This window comes from Tursiops truncatus, chromosome 1 (genome assembly GCF_011762595.2).
Source record: "Tursiops truncatus isolate mTurTru1 chromosome 1, mTurTru1.mat.Y, whole genome shotgun sequence".
Lineage (NCBI taxonomy): Eukaryota > Metazoa > Chordata > Mammalia > Artiodactyla > Delphinidae > Tursiops > Tursiops truncatus.
This window is the reverse complement of record NC_047034.1, coordinates 95,802,359-95,824,652: the sequence shown is the minus strand read 5'-3', so window position 1 is coordinate 95,824,652 and position 22,294 is coordinate 95,802,359. Positions and strand designations below refer to the sequence as shown.

The following is a 22,294-nucleotide window of genomic DNA, read 5'->3' as shown; positions in this document are numbered from 1 at the left end:
TAGTTTGCCTTTGATTTGGAGTGAGGTGAGAAGCTATTGGAGGTTTCTGAACAGAATGGCCAGTCACTGAAAGGAGAAGACTTCAGGTGAGAGGGTGTGGTGGTGAGGGAAGGGGCAGGAAATTGGAGATGCCTAGTTAGACTTCTGAGTAGGAAATAAGAGTTTGGAGTTCAAAGGAGAGGTCTAGTCTGGTCTGGAGATATAAACTTGGGAGCCATCAGCATATAAATGGTATTTAAAGCCATGAGACTGGATCAGATAAAGAAAAGGGCAGAACTGAGCCCTGGGGTCCTCCAATGTTTAGAGATGGGGAGATGAGGAGGTACAGGCAAAGGAGACTCAGAGGGAACAGGCACTAGGTAGGGGGGGAAGCAGACTAGCGAGGTTTTCTGCAAGTCGCAGTGAAGAAGGTTTTCCAAAGAGGCAGTATTGATCAACTCAAGCGCAGCTAATAGGTCAAGAAAGATAAGGACTGAGAACGGAGGAATGTGGAGGTTTTAGTGACTTAAGACTATTTAGTGACAGTGTAAAATTTACAGTGAAAACAAAAGATAGCAAAGGAGAGACGACCCAAAGGGAGAAAGGAATGAAATACTGTCCCTACCCAACAAGGATTAACTACATTAAGTCACTATGCAGATTTATACTTTAAGAACTATGCTTCATAACCTGAAAAAACCATGAGTGAGATGATTCTGAAAAAATGCATCTCACACAGATAATTGTACACCAATGTTCATAGCATTATTCACAATAGCCAAAAAATGGAAACAATCCAAATACTCATTAGAGATGAATAGATTAACAAAATGTGGTATATATTGTACACACAGAGTCTCAGTTTGGGATGATAAAAAAGTTCTGGAGATGGACGGTGGTGATTGTTGCAAACAGTGTGACTGTACCTACTGCTGCTGAACCATACACTGTGATTAAAATGGTAAACTTTGTCATGTATAGTTTACCACAATTATATACCTATATGTACAATTCAGAAGAAAACAAACTGCTTTCAGGAAAAGGGAAAACAAAACTTTGTTAAATAGGTATGATGGTTTGTTTGTAAGCTGCAAGAAGTCAGAATTCTGTGAGAATCGAATGCTGAATGCTTGTTGGGGGCGGACGAGTGATAGAGAAGTTAATCCCTTAGAGAAACTTCCGATTTGGACAGAACAGTGTCATGCTATGTGTTCTTATTTTTCTTCCCTGTCTCTTCCGTGGGCCAGAAGGGAAAGTAGAGCTAGAAGAGGGAGTAACTTAGCAGCCAAAGTACCAGCTGCTAGAAAGCAAATCAAAGGCTGAATGAAAGTATCTGTGAAGATTTTGGATGCCAACATGAAAGTAATAAACTCATGAAAAGTAAGTCCCAGAGATGTTCCATGTGGAAGCATTATAAATACAGAGAAGAAGAAAGATTCTTCTGAAAACGTGAAGATCAAAATCAAGGTTAATTTAGTGACAATGACATTTAATAATGGTGGTATTGAAATGGTATCTATGAGCTTATTTCTTTAACTTGGGTGGTTCTCAACCCTGAGTTAATAGGGATGCCCAAGCCCCAGCCCCACCCCACCCCAAATTCTGGTGCAGTTGGTATGGGGTGAGCTTGGGCACTTTTTTCACACTCTCCAGATGATTCTAATGTGTAGCCAGGGTTAAGAATCACTGCAACCCTTATTCTAAGTCAGTCTCCTATAACATGGCCACATGGGTTGTTGTTTAATATGTAAATTTTGGAGGTTCTGTCCCCAAGGCCAAGAAATCTGCATTTTTAACTGCACTCCCAATGATTCTTGAACAGAGCAACGTTTAAGAAAAACGCTCTCAATGGTGTTTTACCGTTATAAATAATAATTTGGATTGGCTTACTATTATTCTTTGGTATTCTGAAATAAAGATATTTTGATAGACTCAGATTGGCTACATTTGTGATTATTCAGAAAGGCTCACACCTGTGCCTGGCATCATCCACAATGGTTGATCCATTCGGAAACAACCCAGATCACAAGCATTTACTCTACAGAGAGGCAGCCACCGGAGTTACAGACCTAGTTCTTAGGAAGAAATAATTGGCTTACTAAACCCAATACCATACTCAAACCTACGAAGTGAGGGGAAAAACCTCAGAAACGGTTACTCTTCTTTGTTTTTCCTATCCCAATTTGCTTAAACTCTTTTTTCAACTATGTAACAAACATACCTTAATTTTCCCCAGGGCCCCAATTGCCACTTCGGGTGGCAATATCACTGGTCTGGCGTAGGTACCACCAATCTAAAAAACAAACAAAATAGAGTAGAAAAATTAAGCTTCTGAGGAACAAATGGCAAATTAAAGTTTATATTTTTAACTGAGCATATGGTCACAAATCTTAAGTTATGGTTTATGAACTTGAATATTACTATTACTCACTGATCCAATGTTGGAAAGAGTAAATGTTCCTCCTGTAAGGTCAGTGGTGCTGAGCTGACCTGCAGAGCCCAATTTCTGGAGGCGGTTCAATTCAGTGGCGATCTCAAATATGGAGCGGACCTGAATATTTTTCACATTAGGTACAATCAAGCCCTGCTCTGTATCCATTGCTATCCCAATGTTATGAGAAGCCTAAAAATAAACAAACAATTATACAGCAGCCTTTTCATAAGCTAGCAGAAAAGAAAGTCTCAACTTTTACTGCCTTATGAACTCAACTATAGAAAACTATTTTCACCATATTGGTGATGATTTAAAAGAAATAATTTTAAAAGATTTTTTTGAAAAAGATAAATTTTTTTTGGTAAGAATATAGGGCAATAGATTATTTCCATCCATTGTTAGTGGAAGTGTAAGCTGGTATATACTTTCTGGAGAACATTTAACAGTACATACCAACATTTACAAAAACGTGTGCTAAGGAGGTAAATGCAAAAGTATGTAGAGATGAACAGAGATGCTGAGTCAGATTGTTTATAAGACTGAAAAAGTGCAGATGATCAAAATGCTTATCAATAAGTCACTGGCTAAACAAATGATAACAAAGCTATATTTATTGACATGTAATGATGTCTAAAACATATTAAATAGAAAATAGTTAAAAGAAAAACGTTTTAAATTTAAAAAGATATATGATATTATATATATGTATATATATATATATATATAATATATATAACTCCATTTTTTTTTTCTTTGCGGTATGCGGGCCTCTCACTGTTGCGGCCTCTCCCGTTGCGGAGCACAGGCTCCGGACGCGCAGGCCCAGCGGCCATGGCTCACGGGCCCAGCTGCTCCGCGGCATGTGGGATCTTCCCGGATTGGGGCACGAACCCGTGTCCCCTGCATCGGCAGGCAGACTCTCAACCACTGCGCCACCAGGGAAGCCCCATATTTTTTAACTGGGTAAAAATAAAATCCTAGAGAGATGTACATCTCAGCATAAAGTGAGTTATCTTAGGACTATGGGACTGAAGGTAAGTATCACTATTTTCTTATCTGAATTGTTTGCAACAAGTATATACTTAATGAGGAAGTTGTATTAATAACATGGAAAGATTTTAGATCCAACCCCCCCAGAATGTAAAGCTCACTTTCTGGTTATATATTTCTAATAAGAAATATAAGTAAGGGCCGCATCCTCAAAAGAGTTCTCAGCCTTAATGAACTTTCACTCCAAACAGAAGAGTTCACTCAATGAATTCAAACTTTCAGTACTTTGCTCATTTAAATGATTCTTGTTTTATTTTATTTTTAAAATTTTAAAAAATATTTACTTATTTTTGGCTGCACCAGGCCTCTAATTGTGGCACACGGGCTCCACAGCGCTTGGGGCTTAGTTGTCCTGCGCCATGTGGGATCTTAGTTCCCCGACCAGGGATCGAACCCGCATCCCCTGCATTGGAAGGCGGATTCTTAACCACTGGACCACAAGGGAAGTCCCTTTGTTTATTTTTTTAAATGGGTATCAATACACAAGCATGTGATTTTATTCAATTTTTTAAAAAAAAAATATTTATTTGGCTGTGCCGGGTCTTAGTTGCGGCACGTAGGATCTTCGTTGCTGTGTGCGGGATCTTCTTGCGGCGTGCGGGATCTTCTTGCGGCATGCGGGATCTAGTTCCCCGACCAGGAATCGAACCCGGGACCCCTGCATTGGGAGCGCGAAGTCTTAACCACTGGACCACCAGGGAAGTCCCTAAATTATTCTTGTTTTAAAAACTGCAGGAATTCCATTTTGAGAGAGCTCTTCTGTTGGCAGAGAGGATATGTACGATGGGAAATGTAAACCATTGTCTCACAGCTGTATATTTCCATTATTTTAACCAGAAAACCAAAAGGCATTAAAAATGGCAATCTGCATATCTGAATAGTATTATTAACCAGTAAAACCAACATCAATAGCAACAGATTTATCTTCAGTTTAATGTTTTACCCCACACTTTAATTTCCAGTTTGAAGAAGATCACCACTTGAGGTATAATAGAAGCTTCTTTAACCTACAAGCACATTTGCACTTTTATTTATCACAGCACATAGCCAACCTTATATGTTATGTTCTGGCAGTTTTCATCCACAGAAGCATTAAGGATAGGAAACTGTAGTAATCCCAAGGAAGCAGCCTGTTTAGAGAGAGAAATACAATGTTAGCACTTTTAACTTGGAAAGGATAGGGGATTTGAAGCAATAAGATGGAAAGAATGGAAGGAAAGAACTCTTATTTAAGCTGAGTTTAATTGCAAGTCTACATGTACCAGGCATATTACTCCCTATGTTACCTCCCAGCAATGTGGAACTAGGTTACCCTTATCATTTAAGAATAAAAGATAAAGTAATCAGGGAGCTTGTAAACATCAAGGAGATTTTCAAAGTAACTATGCAGACTGACCAAAGTACCAAAAAAAGGTCTAAATTCTACGTTTTCCTCACTTACATGTAGAGTCTTAGGGTTTCCATGAGAAGCAAACCTGTAGTTCAAAGAAACACTTTGAATTAAAACACAAAAAGGCAAGGCTTCCCTGGTGGTGCAGTGGTTGAGAGTCCGCCTGCCGATGCAGGGAACATGGGTTCGTGCCCCAGTCCGGGAAGATCCCACATGTCACCGAGCGGCGGGGCTCGTGAGCCATGGCCGCTGAGCTTGCGGGTCCGGAGCCTGTGGTCCGCAACGGAAGATGCCACAGCAGTGAGAGGCCCGCATACCGCAAAACAAAAACAAAAACAAAAAAGTAGTAAGCTATTTTCCAGTGTAGAAAGAACAAGTGATAAGGATTTGAGAGGCCAGTGTTCCACCTGGTGTCCTTGGCCAAGCGAAGGGCAGAGCTGGTGCAAACATTTACTTTAGAGCCTGTTTCCCAGAATTGATGGCATTTGTGCCTTCTCCTGCCTTAATCTCTCCCTTTCCTTTTTCCTTTTTTCTCTTACTACCATTTCTCTTCTGTCCATGTTCAGATTTACCTGTCTCCAAAATATTCTTTATAGCTGTTTCTCTGCCCATCCAGGATCTAATCAAAGTTCACACACTGCATTTGGTTGTCATGCCTTATAGTCAGTTTAAAAAATAGGAAAATAGGGAATTCCCTGGCAGTCCAGTGGTTAGGACTCCACGCTTTCACTGCTGTGGACCTGGGTCAATCCCTCCTGGCTGGGGAACTAAGATCCTGTAAGCAGTGCCAAGTGGCACAGCCCCCACAAAAAAAAAAAAAAAGGAAAATAAAAATGTTTTAAATTGTCCCTAAAAAGAATTCCCTCTCCTACTGCCTTCATCTTGTCCAATTAAGAGTTCTTTATGTGCATTGTGTTAAGTGTTATTTTTGTCTGTGGGTCAGTGGTCTTGACAGAAAAAAAGAAATCATATCCTTGAACTAGACAGTTAAGGAAAGTTTTATTAAGCATTTGATTTGATAACTATAACTTTAATCTTCTTTATATAAAAACCCATAACTAAGGTTAAAGTATTATACATTAAAAACAGTATTTTGAGTATAATCCAAATTTTGTAAAAGGAAAAACAAGGTGTGTGTCCACAGATAAGAGGTCATTTTCTCCCCCTGTACAATATTTTGTAGTATTTTCCAAATGTTCTAAAATTATATAGACTGGAAAAAAATGTTATTTAAAAACAAAGCATATTAACTTTTATTTTCAAAATAAAAATCAGATATTTCATTCAGACTGGAACAATAAAGAAAAACAATCATGAAATAAATTTAACATATTAAAAAGCTGGACTGTCCTTGTTGCAAAACAGACTTGTCACAGGAAGCAGTAAGAGGAGCCCAGTCTGAAACAAGAAGGTGGCACTCTCTTCTCCTCCCCGTGAACTTCTCCACCGGGGTCTTCAACTCATTCTGCCCTCATGCTCAGGCATTGTTCTATCAGTGCTTCCCATTCACACATTTTTTTTTTTTTTTTTTCCAGTACGCGGGCCTCTCCCTGTTGTGGCCTCTCCCGTTGCGGAGCACAGGCTCCGGACGTGCAGGCCCAGCGGCCATGGCTCACGGGCCCAGCCGCTCCGCGGCATGTGGGATCTTCCCGGACCAGGGCACGAACCCGTGTCCCCTGCATCGGCAGGCGGACTCTCAACCACTGCGCCACCAGGGAAGCCCCGCATTCACACATTTTTAACTTTCCATTTTCCAGCTCTTTCCCTCAGCCTACAGACCTGCTCAATTTTTCCTTGAGGGTGTGCAGGAGGGGAGGGAGCAGATGGAACCTTTATTCAATCTACTCCAACCACCGTAACTGTCACCTGCACCTATGCCCTGTCTGCCTTTCTGCATATTTTTTCAGGTTTCTCCTCTTCCTCAATTTCTTTCATTCCCCAACTAACTGCAACCAAGCTTCTACCTCAACAATACTTTATTCAGTAAGTTCTGGCTGAGGCCACACATGACCTCTTCATTACCAATCCAATAGCCTGTTCCCATCCCTTATCCTATTTGACCTCTGTAATGCATATAACCATTATCTACTTTCCTCTTAAAACTTTTTCCTTGTCTCTCGGTGTGAGAGGCTGAATCAAAGGCCCCAATCTGTAAGGAGCCTCCTTATCCAAGTCCCTTGGTAGTGCTCTTGCAAGCTGATTCTGAGCTTAGTCATGTGACTTGCCTTGGTCAATGAGTTAAAAACAAACTCAATGCAGCACAGCTTGGGGAAAGTGCTAACATTCTGCTCCCTCTCTTCATCCCCGGCAGGACTGAGACCATGTGCAGACTAGCATACTGGGCAGATAGGAGAGACATCCAGAAGAGAAATGAGTCATCCTCACTGAGGCCACCCTACACCAGCTGGCCCCTAGCCAATCTAGTACCTGTCTATAGACATATAAGTGAGCTCTGCTAAGATCAGCAGACAGGTCCTGCTCACCTGTAGATTCATGAGAAATAATAAACGGTAATTGTTTCAAACCATGAAATTTGGGGGTGGTTTGTTATACAGCAATAGATACACTTGGCTATTAAGTGACTCTTTTCTGGTTCTCCTATTGTCAAACCACTGACCCCACTCAGCCTCTTCCATTGCCTTTGCCAACTCAGTTTCTACCTACCCCTTAAACACTGATGTAAAACCCTTAGCCTTCTTTTCTTCTCCTTCACACATAATTTGGGTGATCTCATCCACCTGTTTCAATTGCTGTGTCTCTACAGATGACCCTCTATAGCTGTAATATAGTCCAGATCTCTCATTTACTGGCACCTACTACATCTCATGTTTATAGACCATCTCTTTCCCTGTGAGGGTAGTTGTTAAAAAGATGGACATATAGGAGAACAGCTTCTGCCTTACAAGACTCAGCATCAGTGAAGAGACAACTGAGTATAAACACTTTCAAAACATTGAGACAAACTGCAATGAGAAACAAAAGGCAATTTAACTCAAACTGTGACAGCCACTGGCTTCTGTAGAAGGAACCGGCTTCTGTACTCTGTTCTACACTGGAGCAAAATTTGGTGTTTAGGATGCACATGTATTTGATCAAGGGAGGAGGCGGCATTTCAGGTCAAGTTGTGTATTCCAGCAACTATGTGTAGCTTAATCTGACTATAGCGGAGAGAGTGACTGTGACAGAGAAGACTGGAGAGGTGGGTGGCAGAGACGCATAGAAATACTTTTTTTACGCCACGTTAACGCATTGAGAAACCGTCCTGAAGGCAATCCTGAAGGGGAACCATTGAAAAGAACCATGGAAAGGGCTGGTAGGAAGCCACGCTGGATTTAGAGACAACAGTATGCATTTTTTGAGAAAAATGGACCAGAACCGAAAACTTAGCTTCTCCACTTGTTAGATGTAAATTCTTGACAAGTTTCTCAACTTCTCTGAGTGCCAATTTCCTTAAATGGAAAATGGGGATAGCAGTATTTACACGTTAGCATTATTCTGATCATTAAAAGAGAGACTGTATACAGCGCGCTTGGTACGGGGTCAGGCGTATGGCCGCTGCTTTCTAAATGGTGCTTAGCGGGCTGCTCAGGGTCAGCTGACGGCCGTATGCTTTTGATACTGGCACCAAGGCCCAGTACTAGAAATGATTCCCAGAGGCCTCAATATAAGTTTGTTGAGCAGTGGGAGGTCAACACCAAGTCTCACTTTTCTTCAAATCAGGACTTTGCTGGAGTGATCCTTTCAGAATTAAAGGCTTTACCTACATGGCAGGACAATCCTCACCTAGCTCAAAGAGATAAGTCGATAAAAATCTGACACAGAAATTTCAATTTTATAAACTTCCATGAAACAAAGAGAGTGTACTTGTACATTTTTCTAACTATGTGATGTTGTGAGAAATATATTTTTATTCAAACCCATAGTTAACACATTGCATATTTGCAAAACAAAATTTAACCGTCTTACTCGAGCCTTGTTTGAAATGACTAAAATCTTACCTTTAAGAAGAAGGGCATGAAGGAGAGTTTAATTCCACGAGCAAAAGCAATGGGTTTTAATTCTTCTCGTAGCTTAACCAGTTCAGTAAGGTCAACATCATCACAATATCCAAAATGAGGTATCTTCAGGGCTGCAGACATGGTCTTGACCATTGCTTTGTGAAAGCCTGGAAAACATTAAATATACATATATATATACGTATATATACATATATGCATATATATATGTACTTCATAAAAATTCTTAAATCCTTTAATCCCTTTAAAAACTAAAATAGAAGGTTTTCTAATGTTACTTACTCTTAATTAAACTCTTCCTCTTGGAGCTACCATCTTCATTACATAACTTGAAAGCCAATAATTTCAATGCTGAAGAATTGACTATAGCACAACACCCAGTGTCAACTGTAATAATGTAACAGGTAACTGCTTTCAACACTGTGGTATATAAAAAATTCAAAAGGTGGCTTCTCTGGTGGCACAGTGGTTAAGAATCCGCCTGCCAATGCAGGGGACACGGGTTTGAGCTCTGGTCTGGGAAGATCCCACATGCCGCAGAGCAACTAAGCCCGTGCGCCACAACTACTGAGCCTGTGCTCTGGAGCCTGTGAGCCACAACTACTGAGCCCGCGTGCCACAGCTACTGAAGCCTGTGCACCTAGAGCCTGTGCTCCACAACAAGAGAAGCCACTGCAATGAAAAGCCCTTGCACCGCAACGAAGAATAGCCCCTGCTCGCTGCAACTAGAGAAAGCCCGAGCACAGCAATGAACACCCAATGCAGCCAAACAAAAAAAATAATAACAATGCCAAAATAATAATAATAATAATAAATTCAAAAGCCATGTATTTACACAATGACTTCTTGCAAAGCCACTCTTCTGGAAGTTAATTATCCTAAGAGTTTGTAAATAACAAATCAGAAGTAGTTGTTTTGAAAGCTAACAAAAAATAATATTTAAAATATACCAAGCAAGTCTTCAAACAGAAAAAATATCTGTACGCAAATTTATACTCTAAGAAACCTGCTAACATGTTACTCTTCAAAAATTATCAGTATATATTAAAGCTTTTCCTAGAAAAACTGTAATTTCATCATGTTGAAGTAGCTTCCCCCCAAATAATTACTCTATTACCTTACATTACTATTATTATTACCTTTTATGGGTTCTGTTCTGTCTTTGCCTGTGAATACTGGAGGTTTTGATATTGGTATAGGAATAGTTCTCTCTTTTGGTTTTGGTGGAGGTGGCATAATTTCAGCTTTTGGTGAAGGAGGTAGTATAGCTCCTGTTTGCTTTTCCAGATAGCTGAGAATATCTTCTTTAAGTATTCTGCCATCTTTTCCAGAGCCAACAACTTCACTCAGCTTAATCTAAAAAATGACACATTTTAATGCTAAAAATAAAACTACCTAAAAATAAATAAACCCATCACTGAGGTCTCTAAGTGAAATTAAATGAACTGAAGGTAAAAAAAAGTATCTCTGCCCAATAAATTAGTATAAGGAAATAACATTTTAATTATCTTAATAGAACACTGCAAACTATAAATAACATTTTCATCTTCTCAATAGAATGCTATAAACTATAGCTACTCTTCATAAGTGATCATTTGTTACTTTTGTACTTACTGTTCATTTGCCCATGCGGTAACAATGTAATATCTACATTGTATATAGCTATTTATGAAAACACACTTTTAAACAGTCAACTATTTCTAAATTTCTTGCATAATTCTTATTTGATTTTTTTCTATTCTTGGAGACTACATAAGAAGAACTGAAAGTTTAAACAAGAGTTAAACACTGTAACAAATGTAGACCCCTGTTTCTGACCTTGGCTACCAGTAAACATGTAATGGTTAAAGTAATCATCCTATAAAAGCTCTCTTGAATTGGTTTTTTTTTCTGATGGCTGTTTTAGAAAGATCAGTACAAAACACTGAAATTAACTTTACTGAGGCATACTTGGAATGTGAGTTCCTTGGTCCAAGTTAAGGGTCAAATAGTTAAGTTTTATTATTGCTTTCCACAGAACAAACAACAGGTGATATAATTCCACTTTCTACTGGGCACTCATGATACTTTTGGGAAACATTTGTGATCTGGCTTTATTTAATCACTTCCTATGTTTGGTAATAGAGATAAAATATTTCACTAAATTGAACTGTATTTAAATAAAAAGACACATTAGCTTGGATGATATCCTCACGCATAGTGTACATTAGTTAAACTCTCAAGGTTAAGTCCTATTTCATTTGTATTAATGCTTCTCTAAGAATGACCACAAAATAGTAAAGGGCTTTATCACATCAAACATTTAGTTTATAACAAATGAACTCTAAGAATTTAAACATAATTTTTAGGTAATTACAAACAACTGTAAGTGCCATTGGTTTTTAATTTTAGACAAACTCAATAATTAATATACAAACTACAAAAAAAAGGGGGAAAAAGGTGATTTTATAATAAATCTGTTATTTAATATCTAGTAATTATACAAATGCTCTAATTATACACATCTTTAGGAAAAGGAAAGCCACATCATATATTTCTACAGGTAGTCCTTTTATATAATTTTAAAAAAAATGGTAAAATGTTTATAGCTTTCAAAGCAATATATAAGAGCGTTATTTCATCTGCTGCCCTTAACAGTGTAGTGTTCCATATTACTATTTCTATTTTTCTGTTAAGCTAAATCGTCTTCATGTTTGAACACATTCAATGGCTAATAAATTTTCATTAAGGGTTTATAACATAATTTTCCTAAGCATTTCCCTGATTTTGAACACATGTGTGCCTTCTAATTTTTGGTTATATAAAACACTTTAATATATCCTAGATTATCTCCTTGGGATAGTTCCCCAATGGTAGGATAACTAGCTGAAGGAGAATGAACATTTTAATGACTCTTATTACCTATTCCCAAAATGTAAACTTCTTTCCCCCCAACTGTAATTTAACTACTTCTCTCAAAAACAGACAGACAAACAAAAGCCTGCATTGTGAGGCATAGTGGAAAGAACTCAGGCTTTGGAACCACACAGATTTGTGCTCAAATCCCCAGTTCAGCTACTTACTTGATTTTAGGCAACTTAATCAACTCCTCTACCTTTTCTCATCTGCAAAAAGGGGATAACCCAAACCAGTCTGCAAGGTTACTGTGAGGATTAGCGATAATGTATGTATAGTGTCTGGCTCAGAAGTGCTCAAATAATGGAGGCATCAATTGTTGAGACACTATTAATGATTAAGAGCACTGGTTTTAGAGTCACAGAGACTCTCACAGAATCCTGGTTCCACCACTGGGTTAGCTGTGTGACCTTGGACCAGTTATTTGACCTCTCTAAGTCTTAGAAGGGCCCTTTGTCTCAGAGTTGTGAAGATTAAATGAGATAACATGTAAATAATTAGCACAATGCCTAGGAGCCATCTCACTTTGGAGGTAAAGCAGCAATGACTGTCAGGTAAGAGGGAAAACAGAAGGCCAGGCTCCTTGACTCAAGTCAGTATAGCTCTATGGTTTTCCCTACCTCCCTGGGATCAGGCAGATCCTTGGGACTACATTCTTGCCTGGCCCATTTCCCATCCCTTCCCTGTACGCCTTCCTTCATTCCTAGTAAAGATGATCACTGTCTCAATCAATCAACCATGTGTTCCCAAACCCTTGTCTCAAGCTATGCTTGTAGGGTACCTGATCTAAGACACTAGTATTTACAAGTTCTCAATAAATGGTAGCCCTGACTGTTATTAGGATCTCAGGAAGAATAATAAATCCACATTTCTCAATTAACATGAATAATAAGTTCACAATTTTCTTTTCATTGCTCGTGAGGACTTTTATGCAACTATCACTTTTTAGTAACAGACATTTTCATGTTTCCTTTAATCCCAACTTGAGCCATCTCATCATGGGATAGCTGGGTAATTCTTCATAGATACACATGTATACCATCTGTGTGATCTCACACTTAAATATTAAGAAAACTTACATTGTTTTCCATTGCAAGGCGACGAACTGCAGGAGTTGCCAGTGTTTTTTGGCCCTTTATCTCTTGGTGTGTGTGTTCATCATGGGACACAGCAGGAGTTTCAACAACATCTTCTTCTGAATCTGGTAACAAGGTAAAATTTTACTCTTTAGTAGAAAATATTGAAACAACTAAAACAACAAGCTTAGTGTCTTATATAAATAAATTCAAATTAAAGTATACAGTCAAAAAGCATAATAGATGAGCTACTTCAGAATGGGAAAACACAACTGTAAAATGGAAAAACATACAAGGGTACTAGAGTGAGTGAGAGGGGTGTACGGGTACCAGGTACTGTTTAATGATTATTATTGCCTGCTGTTTACTTCATTTCTGTTAAAATTATGTAGCAGCTACAAGTTAAAAAATGCAAATTTCTTTCATAAATTTTAAAACACATTGTATTGTAAACATTTTCCTAATAAATTTCTCATATACATATGAAATGAGAATCAAATGTGAGGTAAATTACATGAATCATGTAAAATCTGTGACAATCTTAAATGCTTTCCTAAGATAATATAGCATTTAAATTTTTTCTTTGCTTTGAATATGGCTTAAGGAATGCTGTGGAAGGTTTTATTTTCATGGCTAATACTAATTTGGTTGTTTTATTCTCTAATTGTAGAGTAGTGATATAAGAAAAACTATCTTGGGCTATTAGCATGTATTTTTGCAACCAAAAAGAAAAAGGTTTTAAGAGCATTTAATTGTCAAAGTTGGATGTTAGGAAATCAGTGCTGTAGTACAGCAGAATCTCTGTGGGAATAAGTAAACTAGAGCCAACCTCTGAAAATCAGCAGAAAACTGAGTTAGCTTTGACATTCTATTCTAAGCAAATAAAAATTTTCCACTGCTAGAAAACTATGGAAAGACATTCTATTCATTCATTCCTCCTCACTAGTCTATGAATTGGTCTGGTGGAGCTCTCAAAGTTCCCCTACGGTTAAGGAAGAGAAAAAACAAACACTTTGTATTGAACATGAAGAGTAGTAGAATATTCCACTCCAAAATGTGATTGTAGGAGTTCAGAACATACCACCCCAACATATGCCACTTTGGTGTACTGATTATTTTCAAGAGCTGTACGCACTTGAAAAACAACAAATGCAGGGAGAGGCTTACTCTGAACTCTCTTCATGTACCTAAAGACATCCAAAAGGAACTCAACTGTCAGAAACTCCCTCCCTAGGAGTTTCATCCAACCACGGAAGATTGACTCATCACAGGAGAAGAGACTAGAAATCAGCAACACATCCATATAAACTTTTGTCACAAACTATCATACCTCCCATATATTCTTCTAAGAGCCAATTCATCCTTCCTAAAAATCACTTACTCTTCCCTAAGAGGCCTACATCCCTCCTCCCCTTTCCCTATTAAGAAGGTATTTAAACCTGAATCTTAAAGCCACCTCTCTGAGTTATTCATTTTTCCTGGGTATCTCCCAGGTATACATAACGTCTACATGTTAATAAATTTGTTTTTCTCTTGTTCATCTGTCTTTTATTACAGGGGTCTCAGCTAAGAACTCAGAAGGTACAGGGAAAATTATTCTTCCTTCCCACAATCACCTAGTATATATCGTATACTGCACTACATATGTAATAGCTTAATCTTCACTCCAGTGTGTAAGATAGGTGTTATTATCCCCATTTTACAGATTAAAAAAAATGAGACTTGAGATGAAGAGACTGGCCCATGGTCACACACCTAATAAACTGTGAAGAGCTGGGATTCAATCCTAGGGCTGACTCAGTTTGTGCTGTTTCCTTTAGTTTATGGCTGGCCCTGGTAGACTTTCTTTCTGGTCAAATAAGCTGGAATATAACTTCTACAGCTCCAGGCATAATTTTATTGCATAAAATTGCATAATTGCATAATTTATGCGTGATTGCATAATTTATGCATAATTGCATAATTTTAATGCATAATTTTATTGCATTTTGAGAAGCCCATAATTTTATTGCACTTTGAGAAGCCCTGGGCTTCATCTGTTGAAGTTACTGGAGAAACTAGCAAGAAAGATTAGCATTAGGAACTAAGATCCAAAGAAAAATCAAGGGGGTTCAGCTGTAGGAATCCCAAATACTAACTTGAATAATGCATATTTGCTACAGTTTGAGAAATGCATAAATGCCCAGACATATCATATACAAGTTATTATATAACAGTTCCAAAATATCATGTTATTTATTGCTACTCACCTTTCTGGAAAACAGTCTATATATCACCAAGTAGTACTGCCTTTTGGAATAACTTCGGTGTAAGTATTAAGTAATAAAACAAAGATTTGCAAGAAGTCACTCATATTATATATGAGTTGTAGTTGTCATGTAGTTGTGGGCAGAAAGTTCTCTTAATACTAAAATACTACCTTGCTAAGGACATTGGAAAGCCAGGGATGATTTAACAGAGATTTAACAGAGAATATCTACCAGAAAGCCATTTCCATGAGCCAAGGGTTTCCAGTCTTTTTGTTACCTTGATCATAGAACTTATCTTAAAAGTGACCCAGTAGAGAAGAAGTAAATCATAAGGAATGGAGGGAATGTCATTTTCTAAATGGATGAGTGTTTGTGGCATGATGCCAAGATAAACGGAGTGATCAACATCAAATCACAATTTCGCACAGATACAAAAGGATATTTGGTTCAGAACCTAACAACTAGGAAGAAGATCTAGGAAGATGACCAGATCTTTCAGGCAGGAGAGAAAAGAACGGTTTCTAAATTCAATTTAGAGAGCTAGCGGCCACAATAACTTCTATTAGCATTTGATTCAATAACCTTAGCCCTGATAGAGATTGCACATTAGAAAAAGTTACAGTTTTGGAGAAAGTTGCTGCTGGTTCAGTTTTGCTGATGCAACAATCTGTTTCTGTTACCGTGCCCTGTTACCTCAATGAAATAGAGATTGCAAGCTATACAACTGGGAAACCAGCAAAGTCAAGCTGTCCTGGTTATTCTGGTTCAGCCTTTGAACTGTCAGCTTAGCTATAAACTGCGACATGTTTAACACAGGGGGAGGCCCATATTGCTACCCCCCAAATGTGGAATGCTTATTACTTTTTCCAGATTTAATTAAACATATGATTGTTCTATGCAATAAGAAGAAAGTGTGGACAGTAAATCAGAGGATGACTAAAATAAAACCATGGTGATCTTGATGTAAAACCAGAGTTTGTGTAACAGAGTGGGACCTGGCAGTAACTCCTGTCGTTTTTCAACTTTTTGAAGAGTAAGTCCTAACATTTGACTCCTTCCTATTGTACTTCACATAGATGACTAAGATGATGAAGAAATTATTAATAGTAAATTCTAGTTTGTACTTTCCCCTGAAGCCATTGGACATAATTGTTTTCATATCATGAGCTTATAAACAGGAACCTAGTATTTTTATGATTGCAACCGATCAGACTTTGAAAAGCAGGAAGTTTTTTATTGTAAGTTAGAAAAAATATTCTTTTCAGGATTGTTTTTGGACATGTGTATGGTAAAAATACAACTTAAAGTGTTTTAATATAAATGTTAAGTATTTGGCACAATATTTTGAGGAGCTTAGTTAAACGTAAAGGACTTCTGTGACTTTTCACATTAAAATGTCAAATTCTTTTCAAATGAGGCTTCGGGGAAAATGATCTTGATCATATTGGCTTTGGTTATAATTCCATTCATTCAATGTACTCTATTCCTTGCCTTTTAAAATAACTAATTTTGATTCTGAGAAAATTAAGAATTCCAGTGTGATAAAGGCAATTTTTCTTTTATGCAAAAATGAAGTCTTAGTAATTTTCAACTTAGTTTTGTATTCCAGGTATGGAGTTGCCTTAAAAAATCTTTTGAAACTTGTTTAAAACATAAATAAATAAAAATAAAATACTACCTTGTTAAATAGCACTTGAAGCAATTTTCTAAGTTTTTTTATATGATTATACTTATATAAAGTATACTTTATATACTTATTTTCTCCTTTGATGTTCACAATAATGCTACAAGAATGCAGGGCACATTCTTGATTTTACCAAAGTAGAAACAGACTCTAAGGGGGATGGAGTTAAGACTAAGCTAAAATTTCATGACTCTCCCCAGCTGATGTGATTTTCACTGTTCTTGCACTATACTCTAATATGTGGGATTTTATTCCTTCAGTAGTAGATTTAGATACAGTTTTTAAAACCTTAATTAAATTTTAAGAAGAACAAAAGGACTCTGGTAAATAAGTTTTTATCATGAAGACTGTCAATTTAGTGTTGCTGGAATTCATCATGTGAAGAAAATTATAATAAAATGATATTATTTCATATTAAATAAAAGAGTAATTTGAATTAGTAAAAATATTAAAACTGTGTGATTGCAATGGGAAATACTTTTGAAATACCAAAGCACTCAAAGGTTTTTGAAAGAGTTGTTTTTGTAAGAAGCTTTAAACTTTTCCTCCCTGCAAAACTTCTTAGGAAGACCTTTCTTCATAGCACAAATCTAAACCTTAGTTTAGTTTCTGCTCAAATCATCATAAATTGAGAATTAATGACGTCTAAACCAATGAGATTGCAGAGCATTTTCTTTCTCACTTCAAATTACTGAAACAGCTAATTCAATCAATTCAGTCTACAATTAGCTATACAAAATAAGGTTTTAGTTACGATGATAGGTGTTCATGTTAAAGGGTAAATGCAATATAACAGCAGAATAATATAAAAGTATTCTGCTACATCTTATGTCCCTTCTGCTATAAAGTATTCTGCTACATCTTATGTCCCTTCCTCTCTTCCCTTAATACTTCCCCATGGTGGCAAGACTCCTCAATTAGAGCTAATTAGGTATAGTAACTCTCCACTTGTCTGGTGGTCAAGCATTCTGGCAACTTAATGTTGTACACAGCTGTAGGTGCAGAACACCTAAAACCGTGCCACGCAGCCTCAGTATTAAAACCATACACTTGCTCCAGAGAAAAGTCATTTAGACTCTCAATCACAACCTATTTTCTCTTCTTAGCACATATTTCTTAACAACTTGGTTATCTGTATTGCCAGAAAGTTAGGAAGGAGAGTGATGGCCTGGCACAATGACAAGGCTAAGGGGTAGGCTGAAAAAACAAAAATCAGAGGCAGAATTGTGTTTTTCCCAGAAAAATGAAAAAAGATTTTAGGTTATACCCAATATCCTCCCTTTAAGAAGGCATAAAATATGTAGGTTTAAAAAATAAATAAAACTACTGATTCCCATTAAATAAATGGTTTAGAAAAGTTTGGGTTCAAAAAGCTTTACTTGTTTAGAAAAGTGAGGAGTCATCCTACTTTTTAAAATAGAGGTTAGAGAAAGCCAGGTTAGCTGTAAAGAGAACTCATGGCAATATTCTTAAAACTGAGTTCACAGCAGACAACATACTGAGACGTGGATCAGCTTTGACATAATCTTGATAATATTAATTAACTAAATTTCAATTTGTAATTTTTTTTTTAAAACAGCATAAATGAGTCTAGTAAGCTCTTTTCAAGTAGAGTCTACCTACAGTCAGAGCACTCAGGGATAGGAGTTGGAGGTCACAAATACTTTTTCCCTCATCAGAATTATCATGACACTCCAGTCTTGAAAAGCAGGCTGCAACACCATGTTACAAAGAGAGTACCATAGAATATTATTTAAACAAGCATTAAAAGACAGGATTTAATTTCCGTTACTGCTATTAAGACGTCTACTCTTGATCCCTTACACTCTTGATGGTTCTATGCTACAATTATTTCCCACCTGTAAAATGGACATCATGTGTCTTATACTTCTAAAAGACTTTTTTAGGTAATTTTCTATTTATAGTATAATTGGTTTTCTTGGCACTAAAACGAGGAACAGTATAGACAAATTCAGTATTACTACAAATTCTTGTTGAAGACAGGTACACAAAATATTTAGAAACTTTTCCTGTTTCCAGAATTTAAAAAGAGGCACACATAAATTTCTTAGTAAGTTGAACCTACTATTCTATAGGCTTGTTTATTTATTTTATGCTTCATAGTCATTCTTACAGTAAAAAAACAATAAAAATTACAAGAAAACATAAATATAAAAGCAAAAAGGTACACACACAAAATAAAATTAGCATGCAAGGCAATTATTCAGAATACACTTTGAATTGCAAATGAAATAGAAGAGCTAACAATGATCAGTTCTCTATGAGGAAAATTATCAGATAATTTTTACTCTGAACATAACCTATCCAATCCCATTAAGTTTTTACAGACATATAATAAACTGCACGTACATAACATATAAAATTTCATAAGTCTTGAAATATATATATACCCATAACTATCACCAAAATCAAGATAATGGACATATCACCCCCCAAAGTTTCCTTATACTCCTTGGTAATTCCTCCCTCCTAACCTTCTGCCTCCTTCCTACCCTATCAGCAGGCAACCACTAATGGGTTTATTGTCAAAATATATTAGTTTGCATTTCTAAAACTTTATATACATAGAATCATACAGCATGTTCTCTTTTATGTCTGGCTTCTCTGACTCAGCATAATTTTTCAAGATTCATCCATGTCATACAGGAAATTAATTTTTGTAAAAAATTATCTAGAAAAAATATAGCCCCTCCTGAAAAAGTTCTATGATTTTATAATTTGCTATATCAAGACTTATTAAGTTGGATTTCATTGGAGATACCAAAAGAAACTCTAAAAAATAAAACTCTAAGAAAGAAAAGGAAACAATAAAACCCCCCACAAATCCCAATTGTTCACTTGTTCATATACAGTCAGCCCTGGGAATCCACAGGTTCTGTATTCATGGATTCAACCAACTGCTGATCGAAGATACACAGAAAAAAAATGTATGTAAGTTATATGCAAATACTACACCATTTTTTTTTTTTTTTGCGGTACACAGGCCTCTCACTGCTGTGGACTCTCCCGTTACTGAGCACAGGCTCCAGACGTGCAGGCTCAGCAGCCATGGCTCACGGGCCCAGCCGCTCCGCAGCACGTGGGATCCTCCCGGACTGGGGCATGAACCCGTGTCCCTTGCATCGGCAGGCAGACTCTCAACCACTGCACCACCAGGGAAGCCCACTACACCATTTTATACAAAGGACTTGAGCATCCGCAGATTTTGGTGTCCCTCTCTCTCTCTCTGTGTGTGTGTGTGTGTGTGTGTGTGTGTGTGTGTGTGTGTGTGTCCTAGAACCAATCCTTTGCAAATACCACAGGATGACTATAATTTGCTTTTGTGGACAGCCTAGATAGGTATCTAAGCTGGTCTATAGCACTTGACTGGGTATTCTAATTTACTAACATCCACAATAATGTTCAGCATCTTTGGTTGTCTCAGTTTATGCCAAGAGTATAATTCTTTCCTTTCTAGGTCTTAACTGAATGAAAGAAAAATCTATACCTATTATCTTGTTGATCCATCAAAATAATTCTGTGTTTATTTCAGGTAATTTTTAAAGGTAAATTCTTTTTTGTTTTTAATATTCCTAAATCATGCCTTTCAATAGAAATTTGGAGTCAAGATAATAGCACCCCTAGTACCCAGATTATGGTCTTTTATTTATTCCACATTAAAAGGAAAAAGAGGCCCTCAAGGAATGGATAATTCCAGGTCTGGGGTAGGAAAAGTATCAATATAAGGTGAGTCCCAGATCATCTCCTTGTGCCAAAAGCAAGGAAGGTTTTGAAAAGTAACAGCGTCATGTTAAAAGAACACACAGAAGCCACCTTGAAATGGTCACCACTATTAATGATTTGAGCATTAAAAAGAATTATAATAAAAACATCAGGTCAAATGAAATATAAACAAAGAGAATATTGGAAAAATTAATATCACCATTTGAAGGGCCTATTAAAGTAACTTCTTATTTTAATAATTGGTAAAGAAAGACTGGAATGTCTTTCCAGTAGGAACTGTATTTCATAGTAACAAATAGCCCCAATTGATGAAGGAAGGGATAGCTCCACTTTACAGAATAATGCCACCTAATAATGTTAAAGGAATCCAAAAATCATCATTCTACAACCACTAAAATAATTGTGGTATGGTTATGGCAAGGGTATGGTTATGGTTCCATGTTTAAACTTAGCATTATTACACCAGGTCATCCAGACGTTATTTGTGTCCTGATACGGAGAAATATGAAGTACATAATATTTCCATGATGTAGATTCTAGCCAAAATATTTAACTGCAACCTAGCCTTTAAAACTTACTTCTAGTTTACAGGAAATATAAAGAAGAGAGGAACAAGTCAAATACCACCATGAAGAAGCAACAAGTCTAAAAGATGTGACATTCTGCAAAACAAATGCTACCATCTCTTCAGCAAGTCAGTGTCATGTGGGGAAGTAGGACCTAGATTAAAAGAGACCAGGTGCAATTTGTAGTCCTGTACTAGACTCTAGCTTGAACAAACCAATTGAAATTTCAAGGACGTTTTGGTGGCAACTGGGGAAATTTAAATTTAGATATGGTGTGACTACCAGATAAAATGAAAATGTATTGTTATGAAACCATGTAGAGTCATTAACTAAGCAAACACATTAGAATGTACCAAATACAAGTCTGGTTAAAAAAATACCAAAATGCAAACAAAAATTAAATTCAAAGAAAAAATATTAAAAACAGCAAAGAAAAAGCAAAAATAACATACAAGGGAATCCCCATAAGGTTACAGCTGATTTCTCAGCAGAAACTCAACAGGTCAGAAGGGAGGGGCAGGATATACATAAAGTGATGAAAAGGAAAAACCTACAACCAAGATTACTCTACCCAGCAAGGATCTCTTTCAGATTCTATGGAGAAATCAAAACCTTTACAGACAAGCAAAAGCTACAAGAATTCAGCACCACTAAACCAGCTTTACAACAAATGCTAAAGGAACTTCTCTAAGTGAGAAACACAAGAGAAGAAAAAGACCAAAAAAACAAACCCAAATCAATTAAGAAAATGGTAATAGGCACATACATATTGATAATCACCTTGAATGTAAATGGATTAAACACACCAACCAAGAAACAGACTGGCTGAATGGATACGAAAATAAGACCCTTATATATGCTGTCTACAAGAAATCCACTTCATACCTAGGGACACATACAGACCGAAAGTGAGGGGATGGAAAAAGATATTCCATGCAAATGGAAATCACAAGAAAGCTGGAGTAGCAATACTCATATCAGATAAAATAGAGTTTAAAATAAAGACTGTTACAAGAGATAAGGAGGACACTACATAATGATCAAGGGATCAATCCAAGAAGAAAACATAACAATTATAAATATATATGCACCCAACATAGGAGCACCTCAATACATAAGGCAAATGCTAACAGCCATAAAAGGGGAAATCGACAGTAACACAGTAATAGTGGGGGACGTCAACACACCACTTACACCAACAGACAGATCAT

The 22,294-nt window shown here is 37.0% G+C and overlaps 1 protein-coding gene across 3 annotated transcripts in view; it reads right to left on the bottom strand.

Annotated features, from left to right (window-relative positions):
• Nucleotides 1-22,294, bottom strand: part of DBT (dihydrolipoamide branched chain transacylase E2) — a 43,938-nt gene that overhangs the window by 2,994 nt on the left and 18,650 nt on the right. For 2 of the 3 annotated variants that reach the window (XM_004315392.4, XM_073810439.1), the window contains 6 exons: nt 12,844-12,965; nt 10,009-10,225; nt 8,852-9,018; nt 4,516-4,593; nt 2,411-2,602; nt 2,201-2,272 (listed from right to left, as the gene is read on the bottom strand). In XM_004315392.4, coding sequence (XP_004315440.3) covers nt 2,201-2,272; nt 2,411-2,602; nt 4,516-4,593; nt 8,852-9,018; nt 10,009-10,225; nt 12,844-12,965 — 848 coding nt within the window. The remainder of the gene's footprint in view (nt 1-2,200; nt 2,273-2,410; nt 2,603-4,515; nt 4,594-8,851; nt 9,019-10,008; nt 10,226-12,843; nt 12,966-22,294) is intronic. The other variant, XM_073810436.1, reaches the window with a different exon arrangement.